At 39.0% G+C, this 15,482-nt stretch overlaps 2 protein-coding genes across 5 annotated transcripts; one reads left to right on the top strand and one right to left on the bottom strand.

The window, feature by feature from the left end:
• The first annotated feature begins 1,000 nt into the window (after positions 1–1,000).
• On the top strand, positions 1,001–4,900 carry LOC124297932 (uncharacterized). 4 transcript variants are annotated; one of them, XM_046749384.1, is made up of 6 exons: positions 1,001–2,744; positions 2,832–3,054; positions 3,164–3,361; positions 3,437–3,545; positions 3,630–4,400; positions 4,780–4,900. In XM_046749384.1, exons 1-6 carry the CDS (start codon positions 2,581–2,583, stop codon positions 4,821–4,823), a joined length of 1,509 nt encoding a protein of 502 aa, XP_046605340.1. In that variant the 5' UTR covers positions 1,001–2,580; the 3' UTR covers positions 4,824–4,900. The 4 variants fall into 4 exon arrangements, with proteins under 4 accessions (XP_046605340.1, XP_046605339.1, XP_046605338.1 ...); XM_046749383.1 differs by having other exon boundaries at positions 4,755–4,900; XM_046749382.1 differs by having other exon boundaries at positions 3,164–3,355; positions 3,630–4,900.
• On the bottom strand, positions 4,879–6,463 carry LOC124297942 (uncharacterized). The gene is made up of 4 exons (XM_046749407.1): positions 6,059–6,463; positions 5,843–5,995; positions 5,580–5,756; positions 4,879–5,202 (listed from the first exon to the last, which is right to left on the bottom strand). The coding sequence occupies exons 1-4, from the start codon at positions 6,269–6,271 to the stop codon at positions 4,948–4,950; spliced, it is 798 nt and encodes a 265-aa protein (XP_046605363.1). The 5' UTR covers positions 6,272–6,463; the 3' UTR covers positions 4,879–4,947.
• Positions 6,464–15,482: the final 9,019 nt, after the last annotated feature.

The raw sequence follows: 15,482 nt of genomic DNA, 5'->3' as shown, positions 1-15,482 counted from the left end.
ACACACTAGACGACCCCTTTCGGCTTTGAATTTCGAAAAATGCTTTTACTCACATCTTCTACACATGTTTTGGATGTGTTTTATAGACAAAAAAATCGCTTTTTTTGACCTGACACACTAGACGACCCCCTTAATCCTACAAATTCCCACATTATTTTCCCGTTATTCTCGTCTTTCATTAAGCCGAGAACTTTTTTGTTCGCTGGAGGCATTCCATAAGCGTTATCAAGCGGATAATCAGACGTATCGAATTTATGCAAGTCCTCCGTCGCATGTTCGTATGTGTCGGGGACAGTAAAGTTGTAAATCAAACTGTCGGTATCGGTATACATTAATTTTGCTCGGTTGCCAAATTTCCGTTTAATATAATTATAATGAAAATCGTAAATACAGTCAGTTTGACAAGAACGATTCAGGATCTAATGCCTCCCCCATGTACCTGTTGTTAGCCTTCGCGTATCTGTTCGAGCACTGTGACACACCACCACGAATACCTTTTTCGACAAACATAACCATGTCTATGTCGGTGAGAAGCTCGAGTTCGATGCCTGTACATATATACACAGTTAATGTGGGGTACAGCAGAAAAATAAAGCTTTGTGAAAAAATTTATACAATTTTCCTAAAGGTTTTGAAACGTAGAATAATTGGAAACTTCTTCGCAAGTTTTTTGTTAAGTTTTTGTAATTGGTTCTTGATCACGTTCAGTAGTCGCACGGTCCATGCTGGTAAGAAGAATTCGTTGTTCAGGTCTGTGACGACACGCTGCCCAAACTTTGTTTGGACTCGTCGAATGTTGGTGACTTTATAAATTTTGAAAAGCCCCGTCAATTTCTTCGTCGGCAGAAATTCGTTCATGCTTGCAACTATGTTGAGTTTTGTGAAATCAATTTTTTTTTTTTTTTTGGAAAGTATTAGTAGTTATGTGTTTCTTGATAAATTTAGATTTACGAACATTTTTATCACTTTGTTGAGTTCTGACTTTTGGTTAATAACGGTTTTCAAGTCGTGAATATTTTTTAAGAACAGATCGATTCGCTGTTTTAATTCTGCTTTGTTTGAAGTTCTCCTCATGAGAGCTGAAGATGCAAGACTATATTTCTGATCTGAAATTCAGACTTTTATAGCCGTATCCCTCCCACCAGGAACACAGAATCCTTGAAAAACTTCTAGAAGCTACCGAAATGATGTGTCTTCGATTGTGTGGGTAACATCAGATGTGTACGGTTCGGTTTCTTTCTTACTCCTCGTTGATATGACGACACTCGATCCAATCGGCTTCGCGTTCATCGTCATCTAGTTCGATGTCCGATAATATTGCAATCACGTCGTTTTGCCATTTTTGAAAAGTCAGGATTACCGTTTTGTCCTGAAAATATATCCTGTGTAGTCTGTGCGGTTGCACACCAGTTCTCCGGACCCGCTTAGCGAGCCACCGAAGATCTTGTAGCGAAAACTCTGACGTCCCGTTGCTAAATCCGATAATTATTTCTTCGCCGGTAAATTCATTATTACGTATCATTACAATTTTAACCCTTAGTAGTCACACCTCCAAATTGTGACGTATAAGTCATTGGGGGTGTAATCCACCCCACTCACTTTGGAGAGTGAGAAATAATTGATAAATTAAAAAAAAAAAAATTCTGCAATGTATTTTCAATCCTTGTGTGTAAGACTATGCCAAATATTTTCAAGTCGTGTAATTATTAATATAAAAAAAAAAATGTTGAAAAAAATCTTTTTGGACAAAAAATCATGCAGAGATTTGAATTTTCAATAAAAAAAAAAAAAAAATCGTTTCATTAACCTGAAATAGCATACTTTCAAGTGGGAATGATGAAATTAGCGACCGTTCCAAAAACCATATTTATTTGGACATCTGAAGTGCGGGTTTGGTAACAAATAATGATACGCCAATGTTGTTTTCATGAGCGATGTTTTATTGTGAAAAAGGCTTAATAAAAATATGGAAAAATATAAATACCCGATTAAACATTCATTCACACATAAATTTCATTCACACTCCTTGGCCCGTGTTGTTCTCCCCTAGTCTGGTTCGATTGGTCGGCTCACCACAGATAAATTAACATTAATTTCGTTGGAGCTTACAAGACGTTCCGAAGAGCGGACACGACAACTTGGTCGACGGACCGTTGATATGGATATGAGTTTGAAGAAATGATGTATACTCTTGTAATATTGACTTTGGTTGTCTACGGTATTTTATTCCATGTCTACGAAGCTCCCTTTTGGTAGTGAAATATGTACGGGTTTCTGTAATATCTAAATAATATTAATACATAAGAATGAGACATAGCACGAGCGGTACGAGTGACAAATTAATCCAATTGTCAGCAGCGCTGCATCATATTTCCTGGAATTCTTTCATGTAAGTAAACATGTTTATTCCTTGAGGTCACCTACAATTGGTTTGCGGCCACGTTACGCACATAAACTGAGTGTTCATTGGCTTGCCAAAATTAGGAACAACATAACACTGATGGTTCGAAACGGCCAGTTACTTTGTAGCATTCCAACGTACACAACGTGTCCACGACGCAAAGCCGTGCAACGAATAAAATGAATGTTCGCTCTTCGTCAAACATGGAGTTGATCCACCAGCATCGTGTCGATTCGGAAAAGATTGTGGCGAACGCTGAACCGAAAACCCTAATGAGCCATGACTCTGACGCTCGGCCTATCACATGTACATCGCTGGGCCCTGCTGGCACTCGTCGGGCAAAGTAGAGAATCACTTCGGAAGATGCATTCTCTTACATCAAACAACTTTTTAACTCTGTTTGAATTTTATTCTGAATTTTTTTTCACAGGTATGAATCTGGACGGAGCCCGGTAAAGGCGCAATCTCCTGCGACTCCGTATCAACTGGATCATATGATCGCCTACCTCGAACGGAATCCTCACATTGCCCTGAGGAAATTTCGAACGCCGGGCAGTTCGCACGATCCCTCAGCTTCGTGGGAGCAGTTGGCAGAAGAATTGAACGCGTTGTGGAAAAACGGTGCACCCAAAGATACCAAGAAATGGAAAAACGTGAGTTTATCAGCAAATTTATTCTTCGGTAAAATCATTTGTCATACATGAAACTTGTACCTTGACCACTTTACAATTTCCGATGGTCACCTTCTATAAAATATTACAGGTGTGGTACGACCAGAGGAACGCAGCGGTGCGTAAAATAAAGAATATCCATCAAGTTGGAACTTCCAATGAGAGGTCTCATTTGCGTCTTCAGAAATTGAACGTTCGGGAGAAAAGAATTTTAGCTCTCTTGAAATATAGCGACGATCACGACGTCAGGAAAGAAATTCTACATACCGCAGAGGAAGAGTTGGTAAATGTTCGTTGTACTTTTTCAAACTCAACAGTAAAACTGTAGCATAAGCATTCAATTTTATTTTTTTAATTATTACAGGCACTCCCGGAGAGCGGGCTTCAAAAGGATTTAAAAAAAGGACCAAAAGACGGAAGTATTCCCTCGGGGATGCAGAGCACCAGAAGCGACATCGAGAACAATTATACTGGTCAGTGTTTCCATTTCAATATTCCATGTAACATACCAAACTTTTTTTTATGTAAAAGTAAAACATTTCTTGTTTGATAAGCAGATCAGGAGTTGCTCGAAATTCTGGAAGGGTTCGAGAACACCGAGTTGGGTAGCATCATGCTGAACGAATGGCCGACAGCGGGGCTAGTGCCACTTTCACCATTGGAAGTTGAAGCTAATCTACCTGATACCCGTAAATCTCCGAGCAAACGAGAACCATCATTTGCCCCGGCTCCGGAAGTTACAGAACTTGCCTCAAATCCTGTTCCTCCAACGGACCAGGATTCGTCGTTTGCAGCTCTGGAAGTTACGGAACCTGTCCGGAAACTTCTTCTCCTTCGTACGAGAAGTTCATCTTCCGCAGCGATAGGAGGTACAGGCCCTGCCTCGAAACTTAGTTTTCAAACGACAGGAAATTCATTGGATGCAGCGTTGGACGCCATGGAAGAAAACGAAAGAGTTACGGAACCCGTGGCCCTGAAACCTCTTTCTCTAAAAGTACAAAATTCACAGTATGAACCTGTGGAACATTCTGACTCAACCCCAGAACCACTTCCTCCAAAGGAAAGAAATCCATTGCCTGCACCTACGGTAATAGGAGCAGGCACTTCTTCAGAACGCTCTCAATCTCTGCATCAAGAAGAATCATCGTGTACAGCGGCTGTGAATGAAGCAGCTGCTGTAGCTAAACCGGGTTGTCCTTTGAGCTCTCAAGAATCGACTACTGCTGTTCAAAAGTCACCAGAACCGGAGCCATCAAGCTCGAGACAAAAGTTGCATCAACAACCGTGCTACGGTCGTCCGAGAAAGATTCAGAAAGTCGCAAAGAATCGTAAGATTTTTCACAGCCCCTCCCCTCCCCCCCTATATTACGTAATTTTTATTAAAAAGAAAATATCGCACGTTTTTCGATTGTTATTTATATGTTTATTTAAATATAAATATAAATAAAAAATACAACATAATATTAATCAATCAGTTGACCACGAATTTTTTAGCCATTCTTCCATTGATTCAATTACTGGCATAAATGAATCTGTTTTGCAAGTATCATTTCGGCGATCAACGCAATTTTGCACGTCCTCTATTCCAATCTCACTTTCTGAACACCAATCAGAATGCTTGCAACCTGTATTTTCTTCAAATATAGCATCTAAATCGTATTCCTTAAAATGTTTTATCGCAGATGCGATTACTTTTGGACTTTTTAGAAGATCCGTGCCCGAAACATTACACCCTCTTGGTGGACGTATGAGGAAAAAATAAGATGCTAAGCGATATACTTGGGCAAACATTTTTGGATCGGGATGATCATTTCCTCCACAAGAATATCTCATGACAGAAAAAAATCTCTGAAATTGAAAGTAGATAAATATCCATTAGGAAATAATATTAATAATAATAATAATAAGTAATGGTAAAACAATGTTGATTTGTATAACTACCTCCAAAGGGTCTTGGGATAAAGTTGCTGTCATCAAATATTTAGAATCACATACGTCTTTGAGCATGTCCAAAATTTCTAGTGTTGCCCGTAAGGTAACTTTTAACCCTACTGAAGTACTCCTCGAAACAGGTATTTTCTTCTCAAACTTTTCCCAATCTTCATAAAATTGGAGGAATTTCAGTATTGCCTGAAATACGTTAATACAAAATAAGTATAGAAGCATTATGACCGTGTAATAAATCATTGATAAAACAATAACAAAAAAATTATGAAACAACAGAAAAATTTGCAGATTTACAATTTCTTGAGTTCATGAATGCATACAGACACAGTATTTGAAATTTCTTTTGAAACGTTCTTCACCTACAAAAATTTTGATGAGATAAATTTTTGCAAACTACTTGTAATATAACAAGTTTACGTTTTGCATTGAATACCTGAGAGTCTTGGTATGCCACCAATTATCGTAATATGAGCCAAAGCTTTCTCAATTGGTTATTTTTCAATTAAACCTACAAACTTACAATATTTTATTATTTTGATTCATTTTACAATGATTCTTACCTGTTTGTTACGACAATCATCTTTAGCGTACAAAGCATTTCCTGGTATACGCGATGACATAGCTTGGACTAAGTTGAAAATGAGATCAATAAACTTTTGCGTTGGAGTCGAATCTTTCAATTTATTGCACATTGGTTGGTAGTGTGCCATCGCAACAGATACCTCATGACCAAACACCTGTAAGATAATTTATAATAAAGTAATCAAAGAAAATAGGATTATTTTATCAGTAGATATTAGTAAAGATTTTGAAATATACATACTTCAGTTGCTAGAGGAACATTCATCGCTTGAAAGCCTTTTGGTTTCAAGTGCGCTGGTGTTAGCTTGTAAGCAATTTTCATGTTTGGTTGCCGATAATTTTTCTCTTCTAAGAGAGCTTCCCAATGCCGTTTTTCAACAGTTCCGTAAGGTGTCTGAAAAATTTACAATAGTAATAATAACAGCAACTAAACAAAAATATTATTTATCAATTATACCTTGAATTCTTGAAGTCTATCATCTAACGTAGAAGTTCGAAAGAATTTGAGTAAATGATTGAAATCTGATATCATCCGTAATCGCCTCAAGCTATCGCAAGGATGTTCACAGCTGATGTTGTTTTCGTCTACACCAAAAATTTCCCAAACGCCTCGGTTCCATGATGCACCATCCATAACAACAGCATCAATACATATAGGACTATTTTCCATAAGCACGATACATTCTAAAATGAGCTTATGTAGTGGTTCGCTTTTACACGCATTCTTTGAAAGGAAGCAACCCAAGGATTGAACCCATCTACCTCTGAAAGGTACAAATTTAAAAACTAAGGCACGATCTACCGTTTTATTTTTCAAATCATCGGGGGTATGTCTTCCCAAGTCCACAAAGCCGCATAAGGGGGTCATCCCATGTGATGGGCTCAAAAAATCGATTTTTTTTTTTTTCATAAATTTCTTTCTTAACATGTCTAGAATACGGTAGTAAAGTGATTTTTAAAAATTCGATGTCGTTTTAAAGATACAGCAGGTAGTAGAAGCAGCTGTTCGAAGCGCTGAGTTGGCAGTCGGAGTCCGGGCCTATTGTGTACGGTCGGCTTTATACCTGGCACCCTTTATATAGATACGTTTATACGTGTTTCTACAGGCTTAAACAGGAATTTCTATAATTATTAAATATTTTACTACAGTTATTTCAGTCTTGGTTGAACTTCGAAGAGTGCAACAACTACAAAATATTACTTTTAATAATGAGTGGACGGAAAGGAAGTACGAGTGGAAATGTTCATCCTGGTCGTAATAAAAAAAGAACGTTTTCTGGAAACCGTTTTACCACCCAAAATAAAACGGAATTTACATCAGCTTCGGCGAAAAAACTCAAAAATAGCATGAATATGGAGGTTCCCATTGTTTCGAATTTCGCGTATTGCATTTTGGAGTTTGTTTCTGTATTCGCTGCAATTTCTGAAAAAGTAATATGCAAAACTTGTAAAAGTGATGTGTCTATTTCGCAATCAAGTTTCCGAGGGTTAGGTTTTAAAATAATTTTATCATGTGAGTGTGAAAAACAGATAGTTATAAACTCGGGCCCGTTGATCGAGAATGCATTTGAAGTTAATCGCCGGTTTGCATTTGTGATGCGATTATTAGGAATTGGTCACGAAGGAATAAATCTTTTCTGCAGCTTAATGGACATATGTTCGGGTATTGGAAATTCAACTTATACTGCACTACTGAAAAACATTCATATTGCCACATCGTCACTGTGTGAAACTTTATTATCATTCGCAGTCACGCAAGAAAAAGCTTCGAATGAAGTAGCAGGAAAACCACAAGATGAATTAATCGTGTCTGGTGACGGTACTTGGAAGAAAAGAGGCTTTTCATCTCTATTCGGAGCTTCTACATTGATTGGAAAGTACACCGGAAAAGTTTTAGATGTCATGGTTATGAGTAGTTTTTGTGGTGGATGTAATCAGTGGAAAAGTAAGAAAGAAACGGATCCTTTAGGGTACGACATGTGGAATGAAGCGCATAAAGATGAATGCACCATAAACCATACCGGAAGTTCCGGTAAAATGGAGATAAGTGCCATCACGCAAATGTTTTTGAGGTCTATGGAAAGATATGGCGTAAAGTATCTTACATACATTGGCGATGGTGACAGTAAAACTTTCAAAGGGATCCTAGATGCTAAACCGTATGGAGATACTGTAGTAACAAAAAAAGAATGTGTGGGCCACGTAGAAAAGAGAATGGGAACACGACTTCGGGCTGTTAAAAAAGATAAAACTAATCAAGGAATCGGTGGAAAAGGACCAGGTAAACTTACTGATAAAGTTATTCAAGAAATAACAAAATTCTACGGATTAGCGATTCGACGTCATCCAGATTCGCTAGAAGATATGAAGAAGGAAGTTTGGGCAACGTATTATCACAAATGTTCTTCAGATGAAAATCCTCAACATCAATTTTGTCCAGAAGGCGAAGACAGTTGGTGTAAATGGCGGAAGGCAGAAGCTAAGAACGAGCTCGACCAATTTCATCACGATAAACCACCTCTTATACCAAATGTACAAACAGTTATCAAACCTGCTTTCGAAGATTTGTCAAAAGATGAATTATTAATTCGTTGTTTAGGAGCAGAGACACAAAACAATAACGAATCTTTGAATTCGTTGATTTGGACTTTTGCTCCTAAGCATCTCCATTCTGGTCCCAAGATAGTTGAAATTGCTAGTTACTTATCAGTTATCATCTTTAATGAAGGTTTTGAAGGTGTTTTAAAAGTAATGTCGGTTATGGGATGCCCTATTGGCCGCGAATCCCATACTTATGTTGAGAAACGTGATGAAAAGCGAATCTCACGTTCTGAGCGGCGCGTAAGTGATGCCGTTAAACAAGCCAGGATTGACTCAAGAGCTGAACAATCTGCTTTGAAAGAGTTTCAAGAAGAAGAGGAAGGAATGCTCTATGGACCGGGCATCGCCGATGGAGGGTAAGTTGAGATTTTCATAGTTAAAAGCGAACTTGAAACTTTAAACGCGTTTTTCTAAAAACTCTGTTTTTCAAACTTTCCTCCATCGTATCTTAAAAACGGCTTGACCGAATAACTTGAATCTTGAAGCGTTGGATTCAGCACATTCAAACGCATGGAATGATCTAAGGACAATCAAAAATTCTCAAAATTTCGATTTTTTTATAGCAAAAAACAAACAAAAAAAACCCAATATTCACGATTTTTTTTTCAAATGTCAATCAAAACTCCAATTTTTGGTATATTCATTTGATGATAGATCATTCCGTGCATTTAGGCTCACAGATTAAAACGCCGCCTACTTTTTTTGTTTCAGATAAGCCAATCAGCTGAAATCGTGGAGAAAGTGCGAGTTCATTTTTTCGAGACGGGGCTGTTCAGACCCCTGTAACTCATGTTCTACATTATATTTTTAGCTCAAATTTTATACTGATACTGCCAAAATATATGTTAATGAATTATAATAAACAATAAAGCTCTATCTATTTACTGGTCGTAGAAAAAAAATGCTAAAAAATCCCTAAAATACAGGCCGTCACATGGGATGACCCCCATAAGCTAGCAGCACATCTAATTGAGAAAACGTATGAAATTTCTGGGATTACCCCTGAAGATTTTGTTAAGAAGCATGCAGCTGAACAATTTGACTTTAGTCAGTTACAGGCTGACTTTAAGGCACATTGTTCAGTATATAAGGCGTAGGTGTAAGCGGCCCGCCCGGAACATCTGTTCCCCATCTCGGAAGTAAATTGCAGCTCCCAAAATAACATTCAAGCTTGAGATGCGATTTCCAATGTGTGACCCGCTTTTACCCAAAAGCTTGATCGAAGGCTCTAAGACGTCCGACAACCAGTAATTCACATGCTGGAAGCAGAAGTGATGGAAGTGGCCGGCTGCACATGCGTTGTCTGGAGACGGTTCAAACTTTGCAGCGATCTCAGGGTCGACATCCAAATGGCAGGGACAGGAGGCGTATCGTTGGTCGTTACACTTGTTCAAATGAAGGTACGTCTCCGCGAAAGTGACGAGCTTCTCCACGTCCACGAAGGTTTCCGTGCCTGGAGGTAACAATCTACCAAACACCGGCAACAAAGTGTTCACGTTGATGCGAATCGGCTCTTCATCTATCCCGGTGCGTTCGAAATTGTACTTTACTTCCACATGCTTGCCATTTATAAATTCAATGCGCGACCGGTGGGTAGACTTCTTCCGCAATTTATGCGGAGTCGATGCGTCTTCGTCATAGTTAGGCAATCTAGCAAGCAAATTTTACCATCAAACTTTTGATGGATGTTTTACAAATTTATGGACTGCAGCCGAAACCGTTTGTAAACTAAGTATGCAACAAGCTGTAAATAAAGAAAAAGACTTTACATCAAAAGAAGAAAAATTAGAGACAAATTTGACTGTTAGCGGGGACGGTACCTGGAAAAAACGTGGTCATACTTCCCGTTTTGGAGTAGTTACGCTGGCAGGAAAATACAGCAAAGATATTCTTGACTCATGTGTGAAGTCTACTTACTGCCAGAGTTGTGTTTTTTGGGAAAAACGAAAAGAGAGCGATCCTGAAGCTTACGAAGAATGGTCATCGTTACACGGAGAAGAATGTGATGTTAATCATAAGGGATCTGCCTCAAAAATGGAAGTAGATAGCGTAAAAGACATGTTTGGTCGTTCCATTAGTAAGTATGGCGTAAAATATTCTCGCTATATTGGCGATGGTGATAGTGCCACTCATAAAGGTTTACTAGATTTGGAATTGAATATTAGAAATGAATTTGAGACAAACAATTCTCGGAATCGTCCGACGAGTTTCGACTTGACGGCGAGCGGCCTGCGGACAGCGAATTGCGGTGCGACGTTGAATTCTGGAAGGTTCTGACGTACAATCGATGACGCATCATTTCGGTAGCTTCTAGAAGTTTCTCAAGGATTCTGTGTGCCTGGTGGGAGGAATACGGATATAAAAGGTTGAAATTCAGGTCCGAAAGACAGTCTTACACCTTCAGCGCTCATGAAGAGAACTCCAAGTAAAGCAGAACTAAAACAGCGAATCGATCTGTTCTTAAAAAATATTCACGACTTGAAAACCATTGTGAATCAGAAGTCAGAACTAAACAAAGTGGACAAAAAAGTTCGCAAATCTATATTTATCAAAAAAACACGTAACTGTTGAACATTAAAAAAAATGGATTTCACAAAACTGAACAAAGTGGCAAGCATGACCGAATTCCTACCGACAAAGAAATTGACCGAGCTAGAAATTTTCAAAATCTACAAAGTCACCAATATTCGACGAGTTCAAACGAGGTTTGGACAGCGTATCGTCACAGATCTGAACGACGAATTCAGCATATTCTTACCGGCACGGATTGTGCGAATGCTCAACGAGGACGAGACTCAGTACCAGAAATTGATGCAGACGATGGAGGAGGAGCGGCTGCTCTTGCAATATCTGGGCGGCCAGTATGGGCAAATCGAGTTCAAAGATGCGTCGGCTCTCGCCTAACTTGTACACCGTACCAGGACAACGTGTACAGCGTCTCCTTCTTACACCCCTGTTCCAATTATATATGTATAGAAGAATCAATTACAATAATTAACGTTTGAGAAAATTAAACAATTGATCGATGTAAAATTTTTTTTTCAAAAAAATGTTTTATTGAATAAACAAAAAAATGAAACACAACAAATTAAACTTAAAGCAATTGAAAAATTATCTGAATACAGTGAAGTATTAAAAGATAATAAGCATACATTGTTAACAAATAAAACAGAATTAAATGTTCATAAAACAAAGAACTAAACAAAGTGGACAAAAAAGTTCGCAAATCTATATTTATCAAAAAAACACGTAACTGTTGAACATTAAAAAAAATGGATTTCACAAAACTGAACAAAGTGGCAAGCATGACCGAATTCCTACCGACAAAGAAATTGACCGAGCTAGAAATTTTCAGAATCTACAAAGTCACCAATATTCGACGAGTTCAAACGAGGTTTGGACAGCGTATCGTCACAGATCTGAACGACGAATTCAGCATATTCTTACCGGCACGGATTGTGCGAATGCTCAACGAGGACGAGACTCAGTACCAGAAATTGATGCAGACGATGGAGGAGGAGCGGCTGCTCTTGCAATATCTGGGCGGCCAGTATGGGCAAATCGAGTTCAAAGATGCGTCGGCTCTCGCCTAACTTGTACACCGTACCAGGACAACGTGTACAGCGTCTCCTTCTTACACCCCTGTTCCAATTATATATGTATAGAAGAATCAATTACAATAATTAACGTTTGAGAAAATTGAACAATTGATCGATGTAAAATTTTTTTTTACAAGTACGTGGAAAATATTATTTTTCGCCTGGGGCAAACTATTAGCGTGAAAGTTTACGAATCGCCATCAACATTCCCGACCTATATAATTGTGGCGAACATCCCCAGCTTTACTTAAAATTAGTACCCATAAAAGAGACCGGGTCAGCGTAGAGCGATCATTCTAGAGCAAGCTTCGCAACTCTATCTTTGTCAAGTGTGTGTGATCGAAAGAAGAAGAAACATGGATTCCGAAAAGTGTTTGAAATTAATACAAATTATGGAAACGGCGTTCAAGATTTTATCTGAAAAATCGTCACCGGCAGAAATTGCGAAATGGATTCGATTCGGAACCCAAAATACCAGGCTTTTGAATAAAATCTTACGCAACAACGCCTCAACGATCGGGGAGAAGACAGGAATTTTGACTACAATTGGAATTCTGAAATCGTTGACAGTCAAATTTCAACAATTTCAAAAAGTGGGTGACGGATTACGAAGCCGACGAAGAAGCGATCGAGTACGGTGGGAAGATTTGGAGACAGCTTTCGAGAGTCGAATTCGAACGGGAGCCATTATCAATCTGCGGCATAAAGATTTGAACAGGTTTTTGGAAGATGCGAAACACCTCGTCGTTGCAAGACTGAACAAAATGCTACGAAAAGTGGGAAGTTTAAAAGCAAACTGTGTCTTGTGTTGTAAATTCAATATAACGAAAAACGCTGAACATGTTGAAGAAATGAAATATTTTAACACCAGAAACCAAATCATCCTCCAGCCAGCTGACATACACGGGTGGTTCGAAGAGAACGTAAAGCAAAAACTGCTGGCCAAGGTGGAAGATTTTCAAGAGAGAGACTCTGGTTGGTCGCTGACCGAAATAATCAATTTGACTGTAAATATCAACAAGTACGTGCCACTGCGAGGCGGTGTGTTCACATACACACCACTACCAAAAGATATTCAAGATAAGAAGGCTGTCGTCAACATCCGCAACGGAGACGCGTATTGCTTTCTCTGGTCGGTCACCGCAGCCCTCTTTCCAGCCAACAACAATCCCAGCGAAATCACTTCGTATCCACATTTCAGCTCAGTGCTACAATACGGCGGTTTGCATTTTCCAATGTCTTTAGACCAGATTCCAAAATTTGAGAAACTGAACAAACTTTCAATTAACGTTTATGGTATAGATAGTGCGGAAAAACAAAAGCGTACTGAAATTGTACCCATTTATTTGAGTCGAAACAAGTCTGATAAGCCTACAATCCATCTTTTAGTAATAGAGTCTGAAAACGACGACGATGACGATGATAGTATGGAAAATATTGAAAAGAATGTAACACATCATTTTGCATGGATTCGGAATTTATCGCGGTTGACAAGTTCCCAAATTTCCAAACACTCGCATCAGACGTGGTTGTGCGATAGGTGTCTGTCTCATTTTAATTTCGAAAGATGTTTCATCAAGCACCGAGTTGATTGCATGAATTTGAATAAAACCAAAGTTATCTTACCAACAGAAGAGGACAAGATTCTCAAATTTAAAAATTTCAAGCACAAAGAAACCGTTCCGTTCTGCGTTTACGCAGATCTAGAATGTTTACTGCAGCCCACACATGAAAGTTTTGGGGAAAATAGAACAATTTATCAGAAGCATCTTCCGTATAGTATAGCTTACTATCTGCATTGTGCGTTTGACGATTCGCTTTCAAAATTCAAAATTAATCGCGGAGAAACTTGCATCCAATGGTTTGTGAACGAGTTAAAGGAATTGGCACTTTCGTTAGAGGGATATTACAAGACTGTTGTACCGATGGAACCGCTAAATTTCAATCAGATCAACGAATTTGATTTATCGACGGTCTGTCATATTTGTGAAAAACCGTTTACGCCCATAGACGTGAAACATCGGGATCACTGTCATTTCACGGGAAAGTACCGTGGTGCTGCTCACCGCAGCTGTAATCTAAATTACCAAAATTCGCACACCATCCCAGTGATATTCTACAATCTTTCGGGTTACGATTCGCATTTTCTGATCAAAGCCCTGGGTACGTCATTCGAAGGTACTGTTAAACTATTACCTGTCAACAAAGAAAAGTACATTTCCTTCACTAAATTCGTTAAGGGAACGGATGTAACGTTCCGTTTCATAGATTCGTACCGTTTCATGCCTAGCAGCCTCGATAAATTATCATCGTATCTGGAAGATTGCCGAAAAACAATAACACGTAAATTCTGCAGTAGCTTGAACAAATTTCGGTTATTGACTAAGATAGGTGTCTTCCCGTACGAATACATAGACAGTTGGGAGAAGCTCGAGGAGAAACATTTACCAGCCAAAGAACAGTTTTATTCAAAATTGAACGACCGGAATATATCAGACGACGATTACGCACACGCGTGCGACGTATGGCAAACTTTTAACGTCCAAACTTTGGGAGAGTATTCGGACTTGTATTTACAGACGGACGTGTTTTTACTGGCTGACGTTTTTCAAAATTTTCGACAGAATTGTTGCACGACGTACAAACTGGACCCGTTACATTACTACACAGCGCCCGGTCTGTCGTTTGATGCAATGTTAAAATGTACAGGCATCGAACTCGAGCTTCTCACCGACATAGACATGGTTATGTTTATCGAAAAAAATATTCGGGGTGGTGTATCACAGTGTTCGAACAGATACGCAAAGGCCAACAACAGATACATGGGAGAGGAATTCGATCCTGAGGTCGAAGAATCTTATCTCATGTACTTTGACGTTAATAATTTGTACGGTGCTGCTATGAGCTTTGCTCTGCCATACAGTTCCTTCGAATGGGTATCAGACTTCGGACAATGCGACGTTCTTACCATCTCGGACGATGCGGAGTTTGGTTACGTGCTGGAGGTAGATTTGGAATATCCTGCGTAACTGCATGAAACTCATAAGGATTTACCATTGTGTCCGAAGCACTATGTACCTCCGATTTCGACCAATAATCTTCCACCTTGGCCAGCACTTTTTGCTTTACGTTCTCTTCGAACCACCCGTGTATGTCAGCTGGCTGGAGGATGATTTGGTTTCTGGTGTTAAAATATTTCATTTCCTCAACATGTTCAGCGTTTTTCGTTATATTGAATTTACAACACAAGACACAGTTTGCTTTTAAACTTCCCACTTTTCGTAGCATTTTCTTCAGTCTTGCAACGACGAGGTGTTTCGCATCTTCCAAAAACCTGTTCAAATCTTTATGCCGCAGATTGATAATGGCTCCCGTTCGAATTCGACTCTCGAAAGCTGTCTCCAAATCTTCCCACCGTACCCGATCGCTTCTTCGTCGGCTTCGTAATCCGTCACCCACTTTTTGAAATTGTTGAAATTTGACTGTCAACGATTTCAGAATTCCAATTGTAGTCAAAATTCTTGTCTTCTCCCCGATCGTTGAGGCGTTGTTGCGTAAGATTTTATTCAAAAGCCTGGTATTTTGGGTTCCGAATCGAATCCATTTTGCAATTTCTGCCGGTGACGATTTTTCAGATAAAATCTTGAACGCCGTTTCCATAATTTGTATTAATTTCAAACA

The sequence above is a fragment of the Neodiprion virginianus genome, chromosome 2 (assembly GCF_021901495.1).
Source record: "Neodiprion virginianus isolate iyNeoVirg1 chromosome 2, iyNeoVirg1.1, whole genome shotgun sequence".
Taxonomy (NCBI): domain Eukaryota; kingdom Metazoa; phylum Arthropoda; class Insecta; order Hymenoptera; family Diprionidae; genus Neodiprion; species Neodiprion virginianus.
Note: the sequence above shows the minus strand (reverse complement) of the source record. Positions and strands in the feature narration are given on the sequence as shown.

What these genes read in the sequence shown, in the direction of transcription:
- LOC124297932 (XM_046749381.1), top strand. Translation starts at nt 2,581, where the DNA reads ATGAATGTTCGCTCTTCGTCAAACATGGAGTTGATCCACCAGCATCGT. An exon ending in GCTGGCACTCGTCGGGCAAA is followed by an intron (nt 2,745 to 2,831) that starts GTAGAGAATCAC and finishes TTTTTTTCACAG; the next exon opens with GTATGAATCTGGACGGAGCC. An exon ending in CATCGAGAACAATTATACTG is followed by an intron (nt 3,546 to 3,629) that starts GTCAGTGTTTCC and finishes TTTGATAAGCAG; the next exon opens with ATCAGGAGTTGCTCGAAATT.
- LOC124297942 (XM_046749407.1), bottom strand. Translation starts at nt 6,271, where the DNA reads ATGGAAAATAGTCCTATATGTATTGATGCTGTTGTTATGGATGGTGCA. An exon ending in ATAGACTTCAAGAATTCAAG is followed by an intron (nt 5,996 to 6,058) that starts GTATAATTGATA and finishes TAAATTTTTCAG; the next exon opens with ACACCTTACGGAACTGTTGA. An exon ending in ATGATTGTCGTAACAAACAG is followed by an intron (nt 5,203 to 5,579) that starts GTAAGAATCATT and finishes AACGTATTTCAG; the next exon opens with GCAATACTGAAATTCCTCCA.